An 18,027-nucleotide genomic window follows, 5' to 3' on the forward strand; every position below is an offset into this window, starting at 1 on the left:
GAGGACCCCCTCTATAAAATGATCAATTTAAGGGTCTGTTAATATAGAACCTAAAGAAATAGGGGGATGCAACAGCTGTCTTCAGATATTTGGAGGATAATCAAAGCAGTGTTAACTTATGTGTGAAGATGTGTCTACATTCTATCATGCCCTTAGGAAGTGTGTGTTTTGGGGGAAGGGGAAACTCACTGAATTGGGTTGGATTGAATTGGAATGGGAATGACCAAGTGATCCTTTTTTATATAGCTTTTTATTTACAATATATATGCATGGGTAATTTTTCAGCATTGACAATTGCAAAACCTTTTGTTCCAACTTTTTCCTTCCTTCCCCCCACCCCTTCCCCCAGATGGCAGGTTGACCAATACATGTTAAATATGTTAGAATATAAGTTAAATACAATATAGGTATACATGTCCAAACAGTTATTTTGCTGTACAAAAAGAATCGGACTCTGAAATATTGTACAATTAGCCTGTGAAGGAAATCCAAAATGCAGGCAGACAAAAATAGAAGGATTGGGAATTCTATGTAATGGTTCAGTCATCTCCCAGAGTTCTTTTGCTGGGTGTAGCTGGTTCAGTTCATTACTGCTCTATTGAAACTGATTTGGTTCATCTCATTGCTGAAGATGGCCAAGTCCATCAGAATTGATCATCATATAAGTATTGTTTTTGAAGTATATAATGATCTCCTGGTTCTGTTCAGTATCAGTTCATGTAAGTCTCTCCAGGCCTTTCTGAAATCATCATGTTTGATCAAGCGATCCTTAAAAGATAGTCAAATGGTGAGAGAGAGTTTGAGGAAGAGGTATCCCGAAACATACACTCTATATAGGGAGACAATCCCAACAGAGGAGCAGCATCCCAGGCAAGTAGTTTTAAGGAATAAGACCTCAGGCAGTAGAGAAGGGAACTGATTATAGATTCCAAAGAGGATATAGCAGTTAAACTGCAGAGAAATGAATCCAGAAAGCCCAACTGATCAACTTACTCTGAACCCAATGGGGAGCAGCATGAGGACCTTATGAGAAGAGAAAGGATATTGGGGTCCTATAGTTGCCAGAGGTATGGTTACCTTGATTCCATGCAGTCCCTACATAGAGTGCTCCATCACAAATGTACTTTTTATACAAGTGATGTATGTATTTGTAGAATACTGTGCCCCAAGTTTTTGGGAAGAAAATGTGGCATTTATTGTTCTTACCATGTCATTTTAATAAATACCTTTTTGGCAGTCATTGTTCAGTCATTTTTGTGATTCCATTTGGGCATTTTGGCAAAGCTGATTAGCCATTTCCTTCTCCGGTTCATTTTGCAGATGAGGGACTGAGGCAAAAAGAATCAAGTGGCTTGCTCAGGGTGACATATCTAATATGTGTCTGAGGCTGGATTGGAACTCATGAAGAGTTTTCCGGACTCCAAGATCAGTGCTCTATTCTTTAGATCTCCTAGTGCCCCAATAAATACTTTTACCTTGAGCTAATTGTGTCTATTGACTGACTATTAAGGTAAGTTCATTTTAGGGGGCTGATGAGCTCTAGTTTTGGGAATATGAGCCCACAGAATTATACTCTTGAACCTGAGAATAGTAGTTGTCATCTGGGAGGTAGCTCAGAAAATTCACTATATAAAGAAAAACTTCCTCACAATTCAAGCTAACCAACACAAGAACAGACTACCTGGAGAAGTAGTAAATTTCTTATTGTAGGAAGGGACAACTTACTGGCCAAGAGCTGCAAAAAGAAAAAAAAATAAATGAATGAATGAATAGAAAAACATTTATCAAGCACTTCACATGTGACAAGCACAGTGTTAAAGCCTAGGGATACAAATACAAAACCAACCCACAGTCCACCCTCAACAAGTTTTCATTTCAATCTGTGATGTAGAAGCTACAGAAGAGAGTTTTGTTCTAGATCTAGAATCACAGGAATGGTAAATTGGTCCATGAAGCAGTCAACCAACATACCCTCTTGAAAAGCACCAATTACTGTGTCCAGAGCAAGAATGAAAGCTGAGAAGATAGTGGCTGGGATAGACAGCTGACCAGGAAGAGAAGCATGGTCAAGCTTGAGTTTGGCTAATCCCTCACTGACCTATCAAGGCAGCTCATCATGGAACATAGTTCTCAGAAGTGAGTCCCCAGAAACTGGAGGCTTGTTTTTGGACACTTGGTCAGAAGGTTGCTGTTTTTGGTGGGAAAAAGCAGGACAGAGCTTCAGCAGGACACACAGCAAGGTAGGGAGATAACAGGGTAGAATGTGAAGCGTCACCAATAATTATGATAGGTCAGTGGTCTCAGGGGCTCAGTGGTTCCAGTGCCTCTATTGTACAAAGTGATACATCCCTGCCTTCACATTCACTATCTATCTCACTTCAATTTAGGTAGCATAGTTTGACTTCTCTCATGTTCCCACTGACTCTGAGGTACTTCTTTGTAGCACTCCAACGTGCCTAGCACACAGAGAGACAGAGAGACAGAGCGAGAGAGAAAGAGAGAGAGAGACAGAGAGACAGACAGAGAGACAGAGAGAGACAGACAGAGACAGAGAGAGAGAAAGAGAGAGACAGAGAGAGAGAGACAGAGAGAGACAGAGACAGAGAGACAGAGACAGAGACAGAGGCAGAGACAGAGAGGAGAGAGTTGTAAAGAGATAGAGAGACAGAGTTGTAAAGAAATACAGTGAGACAGAGACAAAGAGAGACAGAAAGAGACAGAAACATATATATAGAAAGAGAGAGAGAGACAGAGAGAGACAGAGGGACAGAGAGATAGAGACAGAGACAGACACACACACACATACATACATACAGAGACAGAGACAGAGAGTCAGTGCTAGTGATCATGATGAGCCGCACCACTAATGAAGGCTGCTTCGTGGGGACTTAGCCTTCTAGCTGATTGTCCATGATCGCCCCTCACCCACTGTAAGAACCAGCCCAGCTGGTTTGCTTGCTCCTCCCCTGAAATGGCATACCATCTCCCAACTCCCTGCTTTTGCAGCAGCTGTTCCTCATGCCTGGAATGCTCTTCCTCCACAAATTACCTCTGGGAATCTCTTTTCTTTCAAAGCTCAGCTCACGCCTCCTATTGAGATCTTTGTTCCTATAGACAGTTATTAGCGTTTTCCTCCCCACCCCACCCCTTTCCTCTCCTCTCCTCTGCCCTCCCTCTGTGATTTCGTATTTACTTTGAATATATTTTCATATCATGATGGATAGAGACCCTGACCTGGATTCATGTCTCACCTCTGATACCCACTGGCTGTGTGACGCGGGACAAGTCCCTTAACTTCTCAAAGTTCCACTTCCTCTCTAAGCCCTTAAGATGCTGTGAAGACAACTGGGATTCTCTAGTTCCCTCTTGGGGCAGTTACTTCCCCAAACCAATGAAATCCCAAGCGCAGTCCCCATTCTTTTGTGTCTATATGCAAATGATGTCTCCTCCACAGAACACAAACTCCTCAAGAATGGGGAGTTTCTTTTTTGTCTCTGTATTTCCAAGGCCTAGCCCACAGTGGAGTTTAACTAATGTTCATGGTTCAAAAGCAGGGGTTTGGTCCAAAAAGCAGGATAGATCAAGAAAGTATCTCTCTGTCTTACAGTTCCAGAGTCTGCAGTGTGTTCTCAGATGGCGGACAGTCACAACCTTTGAGATGTAAATCAACTCTTCAGAGAGAGATCCAATTCCTTAGTTTTAAGGACCTTTACTGAGCCAGACCTATTGTTCCCTTCTACTCGTTAAAGGGTCAGCTAGGGGGAAAGAGGTGGAAAAACACTTTTAGTAACTTGGGGAGGGGGAGAGGAACAAAGGGAACTTTGTCAACTCAGACCCGGGGTTTTGACAATGACAATTAGAAGTCTTTTTATCACATTGACCTGAACTTTAAAGCTTTTTCTACCCTTCTCTAGCAAAGGCATGTATTTTTCAATTCTGTATTTTCTGCATTGGATTAGACCAAAAGTTCTCAACCTGGGATCCATGAATATTAATATATATACATATATATTGTTAAATATTTCAACATAATGTTTTCTTTTTTAAATTTATGTATTTAAAAGTATTATCTGAGATAGGATCCAGAAGCTTCACCAGACTGCCCAAGAGATCCAAGTCTTCCCCAAAAGGTTAAGAACCATGGCCTAGATCATGAACGGGAACATTTATGCCAGACATGGCCAAAATACCTAGGAAGGAATTTCAAAACAAGTTGAAAGGAGGAAGACTGGAAGTTTCCTTATTTTTATTTTTAAAGTTTTTTATTTTCGAAACATAGGCATAATTTTCAACATTCACCCTTGCAAAACCTTGCAATCCAAATTTTTTGCCTCCTTGCCTCCTCCCCTAGAGGCAAGTAATTTAATATATCTTAAACATGTATATATTTCCACAAATATGCTACACAAGAAAAATCAGATCAAAAAGGGGAAAAAAAGAGAAAGAAAACAAAATGAAAGCAAACAACAAAAGTGAAAAGCGATGTGATCCTCACTCAGTTCCCACAGTCCTCTCTCTGGCTGCAAGTGCTCTGTCCATCACAAGACCGTTGGAACTGATCTGAATCACCTCGCTGTTGAAAAGAGCCACAAGACTGGAAGTTTCAATCCGAGAGACAGAAAGGTTGAGGTACCAGGTGCCCCGGAAAATGCCTGGGAGAGTGGTCTGCCTTTCTGTGGCTTTGTGCTGTCTTCCCGCTGCCCCCCACACGAGAAAATCCAGTGAGAAGGGGATGGTAGTTTCAAAGCATAACCTGGAGAAAAGCAAAGATGAATTTCAATTCACTAAACTCGGATCAAGCACTTACAGCTCGCCAGTCTTGATGCGTTGGATGCTGAGTATACAAAGACATAAACAAAAACAAAACAGTGCTTCACTCCAGACGCTAGTATTGTGCCCTCTGGGCTCAAAGCAGAAAGTGGTTGGATTTCAGGGAACTGTAATCCCACAGTGGAGGAGAGAGTTGTGGAGAAAAGCCTCCCAGGCCTTCCCGTGACAGGTGCAATTGGGATAAAGGATGTTCATCATCTGACTCAAGGGAGACTCCTTGGTTTTTTCCCAAAGGCAGGGAGTCATTCATTCACTACTCCTCACTCCCAACTTTCTGGGTCGTGAGAGCTTTGAGGGGTGACCGGGGTTTGGCGAGGTTTTGGGAGTCCTGGGAGGTTTAAGGAGTGACTGAGGTTTCGTAAGGTTTGGGGGATCCTGAGAGCTTCGAGGGGTGACCGAGGTTTAGTAATTTTGGGAGTCCTAGGGGCTGTGAGGTGTGACCGAGGCTTGGTGATGTTTAGGGGATTCTAGAAGCTTTGAGGGGTGACCGAGATTTGGTGAGGTTTTGGGGTCCTGGGAGATTTGAGGGGTGACCGAGGTTTGGTGAGATTTTGGGGGTCCTGGGAGGTTTGAGGGGTGACAGAGGTTTCATAAGGTTTGGGGGATCCTGAGAGCTTCCAGGGGTGACAGAGGCTTGGTAATTTTGGGGGTCCTAGGAGCTGTGAGGGATGACCGAGGCTTGGTGAGGTTTTGGGAAGGGTAACCGAGGTTTGGTGAGGTGGAGGGCGGTCCTGGGAGCTTCGAGGGGTGATGGAGGTTTGATGTGGTTTTGGGGATCCTGGAAACGTTGAGGGGTGACCGAGGTTTGATGAGGTTTCGGGGATCCTGGGAGCTTTGAGGGGTGTGACCCAGGTTTGGTACGTTTTCCCCTCCAATCTCTATTCTTTCGCCCCGCCCAGGCTTCGCAGAATACAGCTTCTGCCCGGGGGTTCACCTGATCACCTCGGGAGAGCTGGGGTGTCAGTACGTGTTGGGAAAGAGAGAGTCCGGAGATCCCATAATCTGTAGCCCTCCTCAACCTCGCTCCCGGCCCCAGTTAACCCAGGGACACAAAGTTCAGCCCCTCCCTCTTTTCCTCCCTCTCTCCCTTGTTCTTCCCAGTCTTCCCCATTCGGCAAGTTTTCTTCTTTGTCTGCCTTACTCTTCCTCTCTCCCTCCCCTTTCCCCTCCTTCTCCTTTTTTCCTCTCCCCAGATAAATAGGTTCCCGGGAACAGGAAAGGAACGAAGGGCTAGTCTGGTCCGGCCCCCTCATTTTGACGGATAAGGAAACTGAGGCCTATCCCCTGCTGTTTCTATTGGTCCTCTGCCCCCTTCCTCCGCTTGCCCCTTCTGCTCGGGGCTCCTGGGTTCTGCCAGCATCCCCGCCTGCAGCCAGCCTTCCAAGTCTATTCTTTTTCCTCTCTCCCCTCTCACGCCCTCCTTCTGTTCCCCCCCTCCCCATTATCCCTCGCCTGTCCCCCGGCCCCGCCTCTCTCAGGGCCGCGAAGCCACGTGGTCGGGCCAGGGCGGCTGCAGACTGCTCGGGATCCTGCCCCAGCTGGGCTGGGCTCCGCTCCGCTCCACTCCGCTCGCCTCCGGTCCTCTCGGCTCGCAGCCCTCCGCTCCCGGCGTCCGCCCGCCCGCCTCTGGGGGCATGAGGCGCTGCTGGCGGACAGCGGGTCAAACAAAAGAGCCCCGGCTCGGGCTGTGCGCCCCCGTGCCCAGCGCCCCCAGCGCGGGGCATGGAGACTGAGCGGAGCCGCCCGAGCCCGCGCCGCGCCCGGGGGATGCCGCGGCCCCAGCCCTAGGGAAGCCCCGGCCGCCCTGCTGGAAGCTCGGGGCGCGGGCGCGGGGAGAACGCGGAGGAGGAGAAGGAGCAAGAAGAGAAGAAGGAATCGGAGGAGGACGCTCCCCGGCTCCCTGTTTCTCGCCTCGCAGTCAGCCCCGAGGCGCGGAGCGGAGCCGGAGCGCGGCAGCGCACTCGGAGCCCCAGCCGGAGCCCGAGCCGGGGCGGCTGCAGCAGCAACAGCCAAGGGGGCAGCGCCGTGGGGGCCGGTCCCACTGGAGCCATGAGCAAGTGTAACGGGAGGTGCACGCTGGTCGGGTTCTGCTGCCTGCAGCTGGTGAGAAGGGGTCCCTCCCGGGACCGGAGCGGGGCGGGTGGGGGTGGGGTGGGGACTAACTGGGACCCCGGGACTCTCGGAGCTTGACGCGGGCCGGGGATCAGCACTGGGCCAGCTGGCGAGCGAGCTGGCCATCCCCACCCAGCCTCTGGTCCGGTGTGTTTGTGAGTGTGTGAGTGTGAGTGTGTGTGTGTGCGTGTGCACACGCGCCTCTGTGCGGGGCTCCCTACAGCTGTGTCTCTCCCGAGTGTCACAAACCCCCTAGCCCTCCTTTGTGCGGATGCCTGTCTTACAGGGCCACCCTGGCTGAGCGACTGGAAGGCTGAATCGACTTCCTGGGGATGGGGAGGGGAGATGAGGAGTGGGAACCCCGCCCCCTCCTCACCCTGCCTGCAGGGCTAGGTGGACAATGGGGCAGCCGGGGTGGGAGGAAGGGGCCTGGACCCTGGGAGCTGGGGTAGGCTTTGGTTCGGTTGACATTCTAGATTTCAACTCCTGCTTTTAAGGCCCTGGTGGGCAGTGAAGGAACGGACTCTGGGGCCAGTTGTTACCAAGCTTAAAGAAGGCCAGAGGGCCGGGGTGGTGATGGGAGTAGTTCCACTCCCAGACCCCAAAGTATGGTCCTTGCTTCTCGGCTCAAATTGGGGAAAGGACCGGTCCGATGTAACCGCCTACCTAGCGCTTCAGACTAAGTGTGGGGGGGAGGGAATAGTCGGTTTTGTAGGCATTCAGCAGGGGACCTGACAGGACACAGATTGTCCTAGGACAGGTGGGCAGAAGACTGGGACAGTTAGACCCTCAGTATGCTGTCTGGCCCCCAAACTAACACTTTGGGGGACCTAGCACCAAAAGACCCTAGGGTGAATCAGTTTCCAGGTGGCAATGACAAAGGCTTATTTATTCCAATCCCCAGAAAGAGGAACCCAAGAGGAAGGGGTGAATCTCAATAAAAGCCACATTTAACACCACAGTTTAACCACTTAGAGCTCCAACAATATATCAGTCCTCAGGAACCAACTAGGTGTATTAAGCTCCAGTTGTCCTACAAGCTGAGACCTGTAGGAGGTGGACACTGGGGGAGCTCAGAATGGATGAAAGGACTGCCCTAGTCCGTATCTGAGCAGGGAGCTCAGGTCTGAGGTATCAGTCATGTTATAGTATAGCTGACTGATTCATCTTCTAGAAAGTAGTGGTGGCAGTGGGGGGAGAAAAGCTGCCTGGGTCACTTTTGCCTGCCTCAGTTTCTTCCCACCCTATTTAAGTCTCTGACGCAGGAGGATGCAGGCAGCAGCTGTGGGAGTCTGTGCTGAGTTACTGAGAGGAGGAGTGGAGGAAGGGTGATTTTGGATAACCAACAGGCAGCTCACATTATTTAGGTGATTGTAAGAATCACCCAATTTACCCCGGTGGTGGAAAGGGCTCCTTCCTAACTTGGACCAAATGTATCTGTATTCAGAACTTCTGGCAAATCATTTAATCTCCATAGACCATGGGTTCCTTCTGTTTAAAATGGGTATGAGTTTGTTGTGGGAAAAGAAATTATTCTAAATGGGCTCTTCAGTTCCCTGCAACAGTAAAGTTTCATGATTCTACAAAAATACCTGGACTGTTATAGGACTCTCTCTTCTTTCCTAAGATATTCTTAAATTTATCAATATGATCTAATGTTAATTTATTTATCAATTAATGTTTGGTGTTTGACCTTGGCATGTAATTAATTAACCCCCTTTTTCTAGAATTGCCCTTTCCCCTTCTCCATCTTCACCCAGAACCTTAATCCTTCTGAGTCCTGGGAGCTTTGATTGGTGGGAGAGAGCTTGGTGAAGTTTTCCCCTCTAGTTCCCACCCTTTTTCCTTCCCTGTGATTTGCAGAACTCCCATTTCTATCAAGGAGAAACCAGTCTTAACCATCCTTCAGTGCTTCATCTAGGTCCCACCTCTTCGATGAAGCCTTCTGTGGTTGCCCACAAACTGTTAAGGGAACTGAGGTTATTTATCATGGGGAAAAGCAAACAAAGGAAAAACACAATGCCTGCTTCCAACTATTTGCAGGCCCTCTCCTAGAATAGGGAATTAGAATTTATTCTGACAGGCTTAAAGGCAGAACTAATACCTGTGGGAGAATTTAGAGGGAAGCACAGATCACTTTGTATGGGGAAGGCCTGGCTAATGATCGGAGCTGTCCAGTACTGGAATGGTTGCCTTGTCTGTTGCTCCGGGCTATGACAAGGTTTCCATCAGAAGCTAAATAACTGTCACAGATGACATAAAAAAAAAAAAAAAAAGTGGGAGAATGGACTTGAGCAGTAGGAGGATGAACTAGGTGATCTGAGATCCCTTCCAACTTTACAATTCTCAGCTTTTCCCTTCTCTGAATTACTAAGAGACTGAATGCTCACTCTCTAGTCCCTGATTCTATCCTGCCTGTTTTCCCCCTACCTCTCCCCCCCGCCCCCACACAGCAGTTCATATTATTTCCTAGTTTGGGCTTTCCAGGTATACTGTGAAGTCCTGAACAATCTAAGTCTTCATCGTTCAGGTGCTGGATTTGGAGTCCAGAAGACTTCAGATTCTAACTCATTCTGCTTACTAGCTGTGTGATTATGGGCAAGTCCCTCCATCCCTCTGGTTCTCAGTGTCCCTCATCTGTCAGACAGAATAAGGACAGCTTTGGGTAATTGTAAAACTCAAATGGGATCATGTATAGCAAGCGTTTTGCAAAGTCTAAACCCCATTACTAGACTGAGCTCCTTGAAAATAGGGATTCTTTTTGCCTTTGTTTGTATCTGTAGTTTAGCACAGTACCTGGCACATAGAAGAGTCTCCAAAAGTACCTGTTGCCTGACTGACTCCAATGTGCTATGACCGACTATTTAACTGTTCTTATTAGTATGCTAGTAATGAGCTCTAGATCTGTGATTTCACTGGTCTAGGGAACTCCCAGATGAGGAAACATCCTCTCCTCATGCAGGTACTTCTATCTCATCACATATATATTCCTTTTGTGTATTATCTTTCTTCATTAGATTGTAAGCTCCTTGAAGACAGAGACCATGTGTCTTTTTCACAATGCTTAGCACTGTGCATCATATATAATAGGTGCCTAATAGATGCATTAAATTGAACATACAGCCTTAGAGAGTAGCCTAGAACCTGAGGTCACAAAATGGGGATGTATCAGAGATGGGACTTGAATCTTACCATTTCTGAAACTAGCTTTTTGTACATTATTCCACACTACCCCATGAAAGTAGGAAATGATACAAGGCAGATATGGATTGTGTCATTTTACCATGCCAGAACTGAATGGAACCTTAGACATAGACCCAAGTCTCTTGTTTTACATTTGGGGAAACTGAGCCAAGAGACAAAAGCAAGGGTACATATAGCTTATTGCTGGCAGTCAGTTGTGGTGCTTGGTTAATGAAAACTGCACAATATTACTCCATTATCTGCTAGTGAAAAAAACTAGGGATGATTTCTCTGATTTGTTATATCTAGAGACCCCCATGGACTGACTTCACCCTAAAGCAAAGATGGATGGTCAGTTATGTTCAGGGCCTTGCACATAGTAGACACTTAATAAATGCTTGTTGCAGTGAAAACTGCACAATATTACTCCATTATCTGCTAGTGAAAAAAACTAGGGATGATTTCTCTGATTTGTTATATCTAGAGACCCCCATGGACTGACTTCACCCTAAAGCAAAGATGGATGGTCAGTTATGTTCAGGGCCTTGCACATAGTAGACACTTAATAAATGCTTGTTGCAGTGGAATGAAATGGTATTTTTAACATAGATTTGACCGTGTCACTCTCTTCCCAAATGTTCAACAGCTCCCGGACACTTTCAGGTTAAAACAGAGATTCCTCAGCCTGACATTTAAAGCTCCCACCTACCTTCCAGTTTCATTTTATAATTAACAATCTGGCTTCCACCTACTTTCCTATCCTCATTCATTTTTCTCTTCTTCACACTGACTCTGATCCAGTAAGACTTGCCTGCCAGCTGTTCCCTTACACAGAGCTCTGCCTGCATCCTCTCTTTCAATCTTTGATCCTCAGATGTGGACTGGTACAAAGGAAAGAGCAATGCATTTAGGGTCAGAGGTGAGTGTGATCTTGGATGAATCACTTGATTTCTGTGGGCCTCAGTTTCCTCCTCTGTCAAAGAGTTTAGACAACATGGTCTTGGAGATTCCTTGCCGTTTCTGATTTAGTAATTCTCTGCTCATTTTGCCTCATCTCTTTTTCTGCTTCTTCATTGTTCTAATGCCTCCTCCTCCATAATCTCTTTTTATTCCCTCCAGTCCTCAGACTCTCTTCCTCTTAAAGTTACTTGATTCTTAATTACTTAATTTACTTGTGACCCTGCACCAAATTAAGACAGACTCCTTGAGAACAAGAACTGTTTTTGTTTATATCTTTGTCTCCTAGCACATAGTAGGCGTTTAACTTGTATCTGTTTAATTGTGTCTTGAAGGCTAGGATTGAGAGAGGTAGGCCCTGAGAAGCTAGCTCTTCTCATTTCTAGTTGGTAAATTCCTTTTGGGGATGCGTATTTGTGTGTTTATGTGGATTTCCTGCTAGCTCACATAGCCTGCTGTCCCTAGGTTTGATGATCTGAAAGAATGGCCAGCTTGAATTATTGTATTATTAACTGTGGTGATGTTGGCAAGCTTGGGGAACAGAGACAGGATCTCTGAAATGCCTCGGCATCAATTCCAAAGGTAGCGCCTCTGGATGCTGTCCATGGAGTGTCCCCACGGCTAGTTATTATGATGTATTTGACCAGAGGGGCTTGTATTGTTATAATGATTTCACACCAGGTTCTTCTGGTGATGAAAATAAAATAATACCCTGCATTGGTTCTGCATCAAGCTTTTCACTTTTCCCAAGATATCCTCGTATGGTGGGGAGAGGATTCGTATGAAAATGAAAACACCTGAGTTCTAGTGCCAGCTCTGCCACGAACACTTGAGCAAATCTTTGTCCTTGGCTTCCTCACTTGTGAAATGAAGGAACACGTTTAGTCTGGAGAAGAAAAGACTTAGGGAGAACAGGATAACCATTTTTAAATATTTGTAGGTTTTTCTTGAGGAAAGGGCATTAGCTTTTTTTCTGCTTGGTTCCAGAGGGCAGATCTATTGGTATTGGATGGAGATTGTAGAGAGGCAGTTTTCACATCCATGTAAGAGAAAAATTCCCAATAACCAGAGTTATCCGAGTGTAAAAAGACTGCCTTCGATGGTAGTGAATTCTTGATCAGGGTTAAAGGGGATTTCAAGAACAGGTTAGATGATTATTTGTTAGAGATGTCAGAGAAGACATTCTTTTTCAGAAACGGGTTGGATTAGCTGGCCTCTGAGGTACTTTCAAATGTTGAGTTTTTGTGATAATAAGTAAATAATTTCTATGCTCATTTCCAGTTTCAAAATGCTATGATTCTAACTCCACCATCTTTTTGCTCCTCATATCTAAAAAGATGGGGCTGTTATTACTGTCCTCATTTTACAGATGGGAAATCACAAAGCAGAGAAACTGAGGAGTGCTAGGACCAACTCAACCTGGAACCCATTGTTAAATTTTCAGCGTGAGCATTTACATCTCAGAAATTGGCAAACCTACAAATCAGGGCTTGATTTATTGTTTTATTGATTTCTAGGCTAGAAAATATTACTAATACATATTAAAGTTTAAAATATGTCATGGGTATCCTGCTTTCTCCCAGTTGATTGTTAAACATTTACCAGGATATTCTGCACAGAAATGCATTAATGAAGGAGCTTTAAGTATAGAACTGCATCTCCTTAACCTAAAGTCTTTTCTACATGTAGATGTGATGTTTGACTACTTTAAAATTTTTTATTGTAGCCTTTTCCTCCCTCAGGTGTTTTCCTTAACCGCTTTTGCCCTCACCATTGAGCCTTACTTTTTAGAGAAATATTCAGTCAAACCAACTGACCAAGCTTCTGACAGAAACTCCTTTCTGCCTCCTCTCTATGGAAAGGAGGAAGTTATATTTCATTAGCAGTTCTCCAAGAATGAGATTATTCTATTATATTTCATCAGAATTCAACTGCCTTTTAGTTACCAAGCATTTGATAGTCAGTGAAAGGAAATGGGGATGTTTAGTCAATTACTGCAGTCAATTACTTGGGAAGAAGAAACAATTGATAGGAAAACAAGCTGAGATCAGGGATTTCTTGGGAAGGGAATAAGGACTATCCTGGGCACATTTGCCTTCAGCCCAATATTCTCCTCTTTCTCTTATTCCTGAATCAGTGAATTCCTTTTGGACTCCTAGGGCAGATTGAGGAGCAATAAATGAAAGTCAAACCTAAGAGGCGAATTTAGATTTGATTATCAGGAAAAATCATTCCCCATAGTGGGAACTTTCTAAAAAGTCAAATGGTCTGTCTCAGGAGGTAGTGGGATTCCCCCCCCCCTTTATTAGAGACCTTTAAACAAAGATTGGATGCCCATTTATCAAGACGGTTGTACAGGGGAACATGGGTGGAACTAGAGGACTTCTGAGATCCATTCTATTTCCAAAATCCCTTAATTCTATGGTTGTCAAAGGACAGGTAGGAAGTCTTCAGGACCATCATTTACTGTACTCACTCAAGAAAATGGGTTCTGAAATTTTAGAAAGATTCCCAGCAAAAAAAGGATGGCACCTTGATGTAGTTAACACACACTCTCTCTGTCTCTGTCTGTCTGTCTGTCTGTCTCTCCCTCTCTTTCTCTCTTTCTCTGTCTCCCCTCAAAAAAAAAAAAAAAAAAAAAAACAACAGTCTGGGACCTGAGAAAATTAGGTTAAACTTCCACTTCTATATTTCCTGGCTACATGGCCATGGGTAAATAACTTCTCTGTGTGCTTATTTCCTCCTGCCTATTAAGACAGTTAAACTACACAGCGTCAGGGATTCCTTCCAGGTTCAACCTTCTCAGAGAAACTTTTTAGGCTATGGTACATTATGGGTTAATGGATTCCCCTTCACAGTTGATCAGAATCTCTCAATTCTCTGAGCATGACTAGTGAAGAGTTTTCTGAACAAAGCAAAAGGCATAATAATATTAATGATAACTGACATTTATCTAGTGCTTGAAGGGTTTGCAAAGAACATTATATACATTATCAGTTGTAAAGTGATGCAATAAATTTAAAATTTCTGCTAATTCAGACTTATGGGGTAGCGTTGGGGAGGAGAGGAATTAATCTGGAGAAAAGTTCAAACTGTGGGAGAAGGTATTTTAAGATCTAGTAGAAAAGCAACATATTTAAGAACAGTCTTCTGATATTCTGCTCTCCTCCTCTGATGCTTCATGGAGGTGACCCTGGCTTCTCAAAAGCTGAACTGTTGAAGTATAAACTCTGATAAACCCTACCAAGCTGGAAAAACTTTGGGTATGGAGTCTGTTATCTAAGGACCAACCTAGCAAAACAAAACTTTGGGTTTGATTTGGGTTTGGGTTTTTTGAGATATCATTGCTCTTTCTGGCGTGTATTGGAAGCACACTGGTACTTCATGAACCTTTAACCTACTTCATTTCCAAAATGGGTGGATTCACTCATTTCTAATCCATCCTTGCACCAGGATACTCATCATATGGGTGCCAGACATAGTGCAGACACCCTATTGGCTTTAGCCCTATGTATTGTAACTCAGAACTCCAGAGCTTGAGCATTCCACTGGTCTCGACCTCCCCCAGGAGCAAGGAGCTACAGGCATTGTGCCACCTTGCCCTGGCCAGCTCCTTAAATCAAAAGAGACTCATTATCTGCATGATAAATGTTTCAGGCATACAGCAGCCCTTGAATACCATGTACCAAGTCACAGACTCTGTTTTGGTCTTTATTGGTAGAAGGAGGACACAAAGGATCCTTGGAAAAATTGAGTTATATAGGAAGACCGGTCCTTTACATTTGCATAAAACTCTAACAACTCTTTTGTGGTATCTCCTCCAGTGCCGAGCTAAGCACAATGCTTGGAATAAATGTTTAACAATTTTTTGTGTGTTTATTGAGTGAGTGAAGTCTTAATTGGGGACTTAGAAGGACAGAAGGGGAAGTAGATTATAAGTCCCCTGGAGATGTAGAAGATTTGGACCCCTTTGTGTCTGAGCACCACTTATTTTTTTTCCCTTTTTGTTTTGATCTTTGTTGCTTCACTTTAAATTAAACACTTGAAAATTGGATTCATATGTTTCCCCATATGCCTAGCAAGAGCGTGACACAGGGGATGGGGACTCGAGCCAGGGCTGGATTATATGTATAACATGGTACAAGAGGGGTGAACATTTATTCCTTCCCATAGCCTTGATATGGGAGGAGAAGCAGGGATTATTGTCTCCATTTTACAGATTGGGAAACTAAGATTGGGAAACTCAGTAATTTATCTGGGATCCTACAGTCAGTAATTAACAAAACAGGAAATAGTAATATAGTAATTAATTAGCAAACTTGCAACCCAGGCCTTCTTCACTTCCTACTTCATTATGTTGTTTCAGTAGAATAATGTTGGGGGTAGGTAAAGGAGAGGGGAAGGAAGAGGCTAGAAGGAAAGCTTAAAACTCTTGCCTTCCTTGCCAGTGAGAGGCAGGGGCAGCATCTGCCACCATCACTTGATTATAAGGATGACCAAGCAAAATCCTAACCTGGTTTGTGGTTCAAGCAGAAAAAAAAAACCTGTGGGGTTGGAGGATTAATTTTTTAAATTGTAGACTTAGCCATCAACAGAAACAATTCAATCTAGAACAAGAAGTGAAAAAAAATCTTAGTTCCAACCTTAGCATTTAACAAAGAAAACCTAAAGGAACTTTAAAAATATCCAAGAAACCAAAAAGGGTTTTACTCTGCATCTCTTTCTAGCTATATTTACTCTCTCAAGCTTGTTCTTAATGTCTTTTCTTTTATGTATGTATGCATTTTATCATGATACACATCCTATATTATATTCAGTATATATATATATATATATATATATATATATATATATACACACACACACACAGTTAACATGTAATCAGTTCTGGTTTTGATGATCTAATTTTATCTCTTCACCCAGGCTCATTCCACAAGCACTTATTAACCTCTTACTGTTTGTTAAGTTCTGGACTAGTTGGTGGTGATATAAAAAAGTAGCAAAACTAAAAAAAACAAAAAATCAACTCCTTATTAAGTGTTTACTATGTGCTGGGTACTTTATTGAGCACTGAAGATACAAAGAAAGGCAAAAACAATCTCTGCCCTCCTGGAGCTTACAATCTAACGGGAAAGACAACATATAACTATGTATGTAACAGGATATACAGAGCAGATAGAAGGTCATCTCAGGGAGGAAGACACTAGCAATTGAAAGAACCTTGAAAAACCTCCAATTGGGGTTTAGTCCCTAATCTTAAGGAGTTCACATCCTCCTGGGGGAAGAATACAACACTGTACCATAGTACCCCTGAAAGAACATTGGTTCTGGAGGGTTGAGGGATCTGAGTGAAAATCCTGATACTGCCAGTGACTTAGCTGTATGACCATGGGCAATTTATGACCTCTCTAGGCTTAATTTATAAAATTAAAATAGAAAATTAAATCCTGAGAACAAGGGGCAACAGAAAAGAGTCCCTGATCTTGACTCTGCTGTTGAGCTTGCTCTGAGTCTTAATTTTCTCAAGTATAAAAAGTGAGAGGAGAGCTTGGGCTAGATCAAGCATCTATGAAAAATTTGGCTACATCCCTCCTCACCAGCCCCCTTCCTCCAAATATTTGGTAATAATGAACTCCCCTAGCATTTATTAAGCACTTACTGTGTGCCACTATGGGGATACCAAGGTAAGAAACAGTCTGGCTCACAGTATAATGGGGGAGACACCAGACAAATAATTATGTGCCAACAAGATTAGAGATATGGTAAACTGAGGATCATATTAAGGAGACGGTCCTAAGATTAAGGAGGATTGGGAAAGGCTTTCTATGGATGGGATTGTGCTTGAGAGAGGAAGGAAACTAGGGAAGCCAGAAGAACAGCTAGAGGACACCACAGTGTACAGAGTCCTGGGCCTGGAGTCAGAACGGTTCATCTTCATGAATTCAAATCTGGCTTCAGACACTAACTGGGTGATCCTATTAGCCTCGGTTTCCTCAACTGTAAAATGAGGTGGAGAAAGAGCTGAAAAACTTCTACAGAATCTTTACCAAGAAAACCCCAAAATGAGGTCATGGAGAGTTGTACACGCCTGAAATGACTCAACAACGAGGGAAGCCAGGAGGCAGAGAGAAGGAAGAGCGTTCCAGGCATGGAGGAACAGCTACTATTTAGTGGTAGTATAAATACTTGAAACTAGATACTTAAAATAGTTTGAGACCACTGAACTAAATAATCTCTTAGGTGTTTTCTGTCTCTGAGACAAGACCTCTTAGTCTTTGATGGGGAAGTTTTCTTGGAGGAAGAGATAACCGTACATTGGTTGGCAAAAGCTATGAAAGTGGAAATTAAGCCATCCATGTGTGGAGATGGCAACCATGGGTATAATTGTAGCTAAGTCACAGTATCTCTTGTTATGGAGAATTGTGGTAAGCCTGGATATACACATAGAAGGGAAGAAATGGAGGGACTGCAATGCCAGAAGGCCAGACTGAGGAAATGAGATTTATTCACATTAGGTCAAGGAGATTTGTGTGGCTATTATGTAATGGAGAATAGAGAGTCCCTTCAAGTTCCTGAGCAGGGGATGAAATATCTGAATCCAGAATGGATTGGGCCGGGGTGGGGGTGGGGTGGTCATCTTGGAATACTTAACGTGATAGTTATCTCAATGGTCATCCATCCCAGCCAGACTTACTGAAAGTCCCTGGAGAACATAACCACATCTCATCTCAAGTGTTTTTCTCTCTCAACTCCAAAGCTTTGTCATATTAGTCCCAGTCACTTAATGAATATGAGGGTCTAGTCTGGAATAGAGAGGGAAGGCGAGGAATATCAAGATTTGAGGGACAGATATAGTAAATCTAGTAAATATAGAGTAAATCTCTCCCTCTGAAATTATCTCCCATTTGTCTTATCTCTATCTTGTATGTACACAGTTGTTTGCAT

General features: G+C 44.0%; 1 protein-coding gene across 1 annotated transcript in view; it reads left to right on the forward strand.

The window, feature by feature from the left end:
- Nucleotides 1–6,352: 6,352 nt before the first annotated feature.
- Nucleotides 6,353–18,027, forward strand: part of NKAIN1 (sodium/potassium transporting ATPase interacting 1) — a 111,292-nt gene continuing 99,617 nt past the window's right edge. The window contains exon 1 of the mRNA XM_031962379.1: nucleotides 6,353–6,933. Coding sequence (XP_031818239.1) covers nucleotides 6,880–6,933 — 54 coding nt within the window. The 5' untranslated portion in view covers nucleotides 6,353–6,879. The remainder of the gene's footprint in view (nucleotides 6,934–18,027) is intronic.

Source organism: Sarcophilus harrisii, chromosome 3 (assembly GCF_902635505.1).
Source record: "Sarcophilus harrisii chromosome 3, mSarHar1.11, whole genome shotgun sequence".
NCBI classification, from domain to species: domain Eukaryota; kingdom Metazoa; phylum Chordata; class Mammalia; order Dasyuromorphia; family Dasyuridae; genus Sarcophilus; species Sarcophilus harrisii.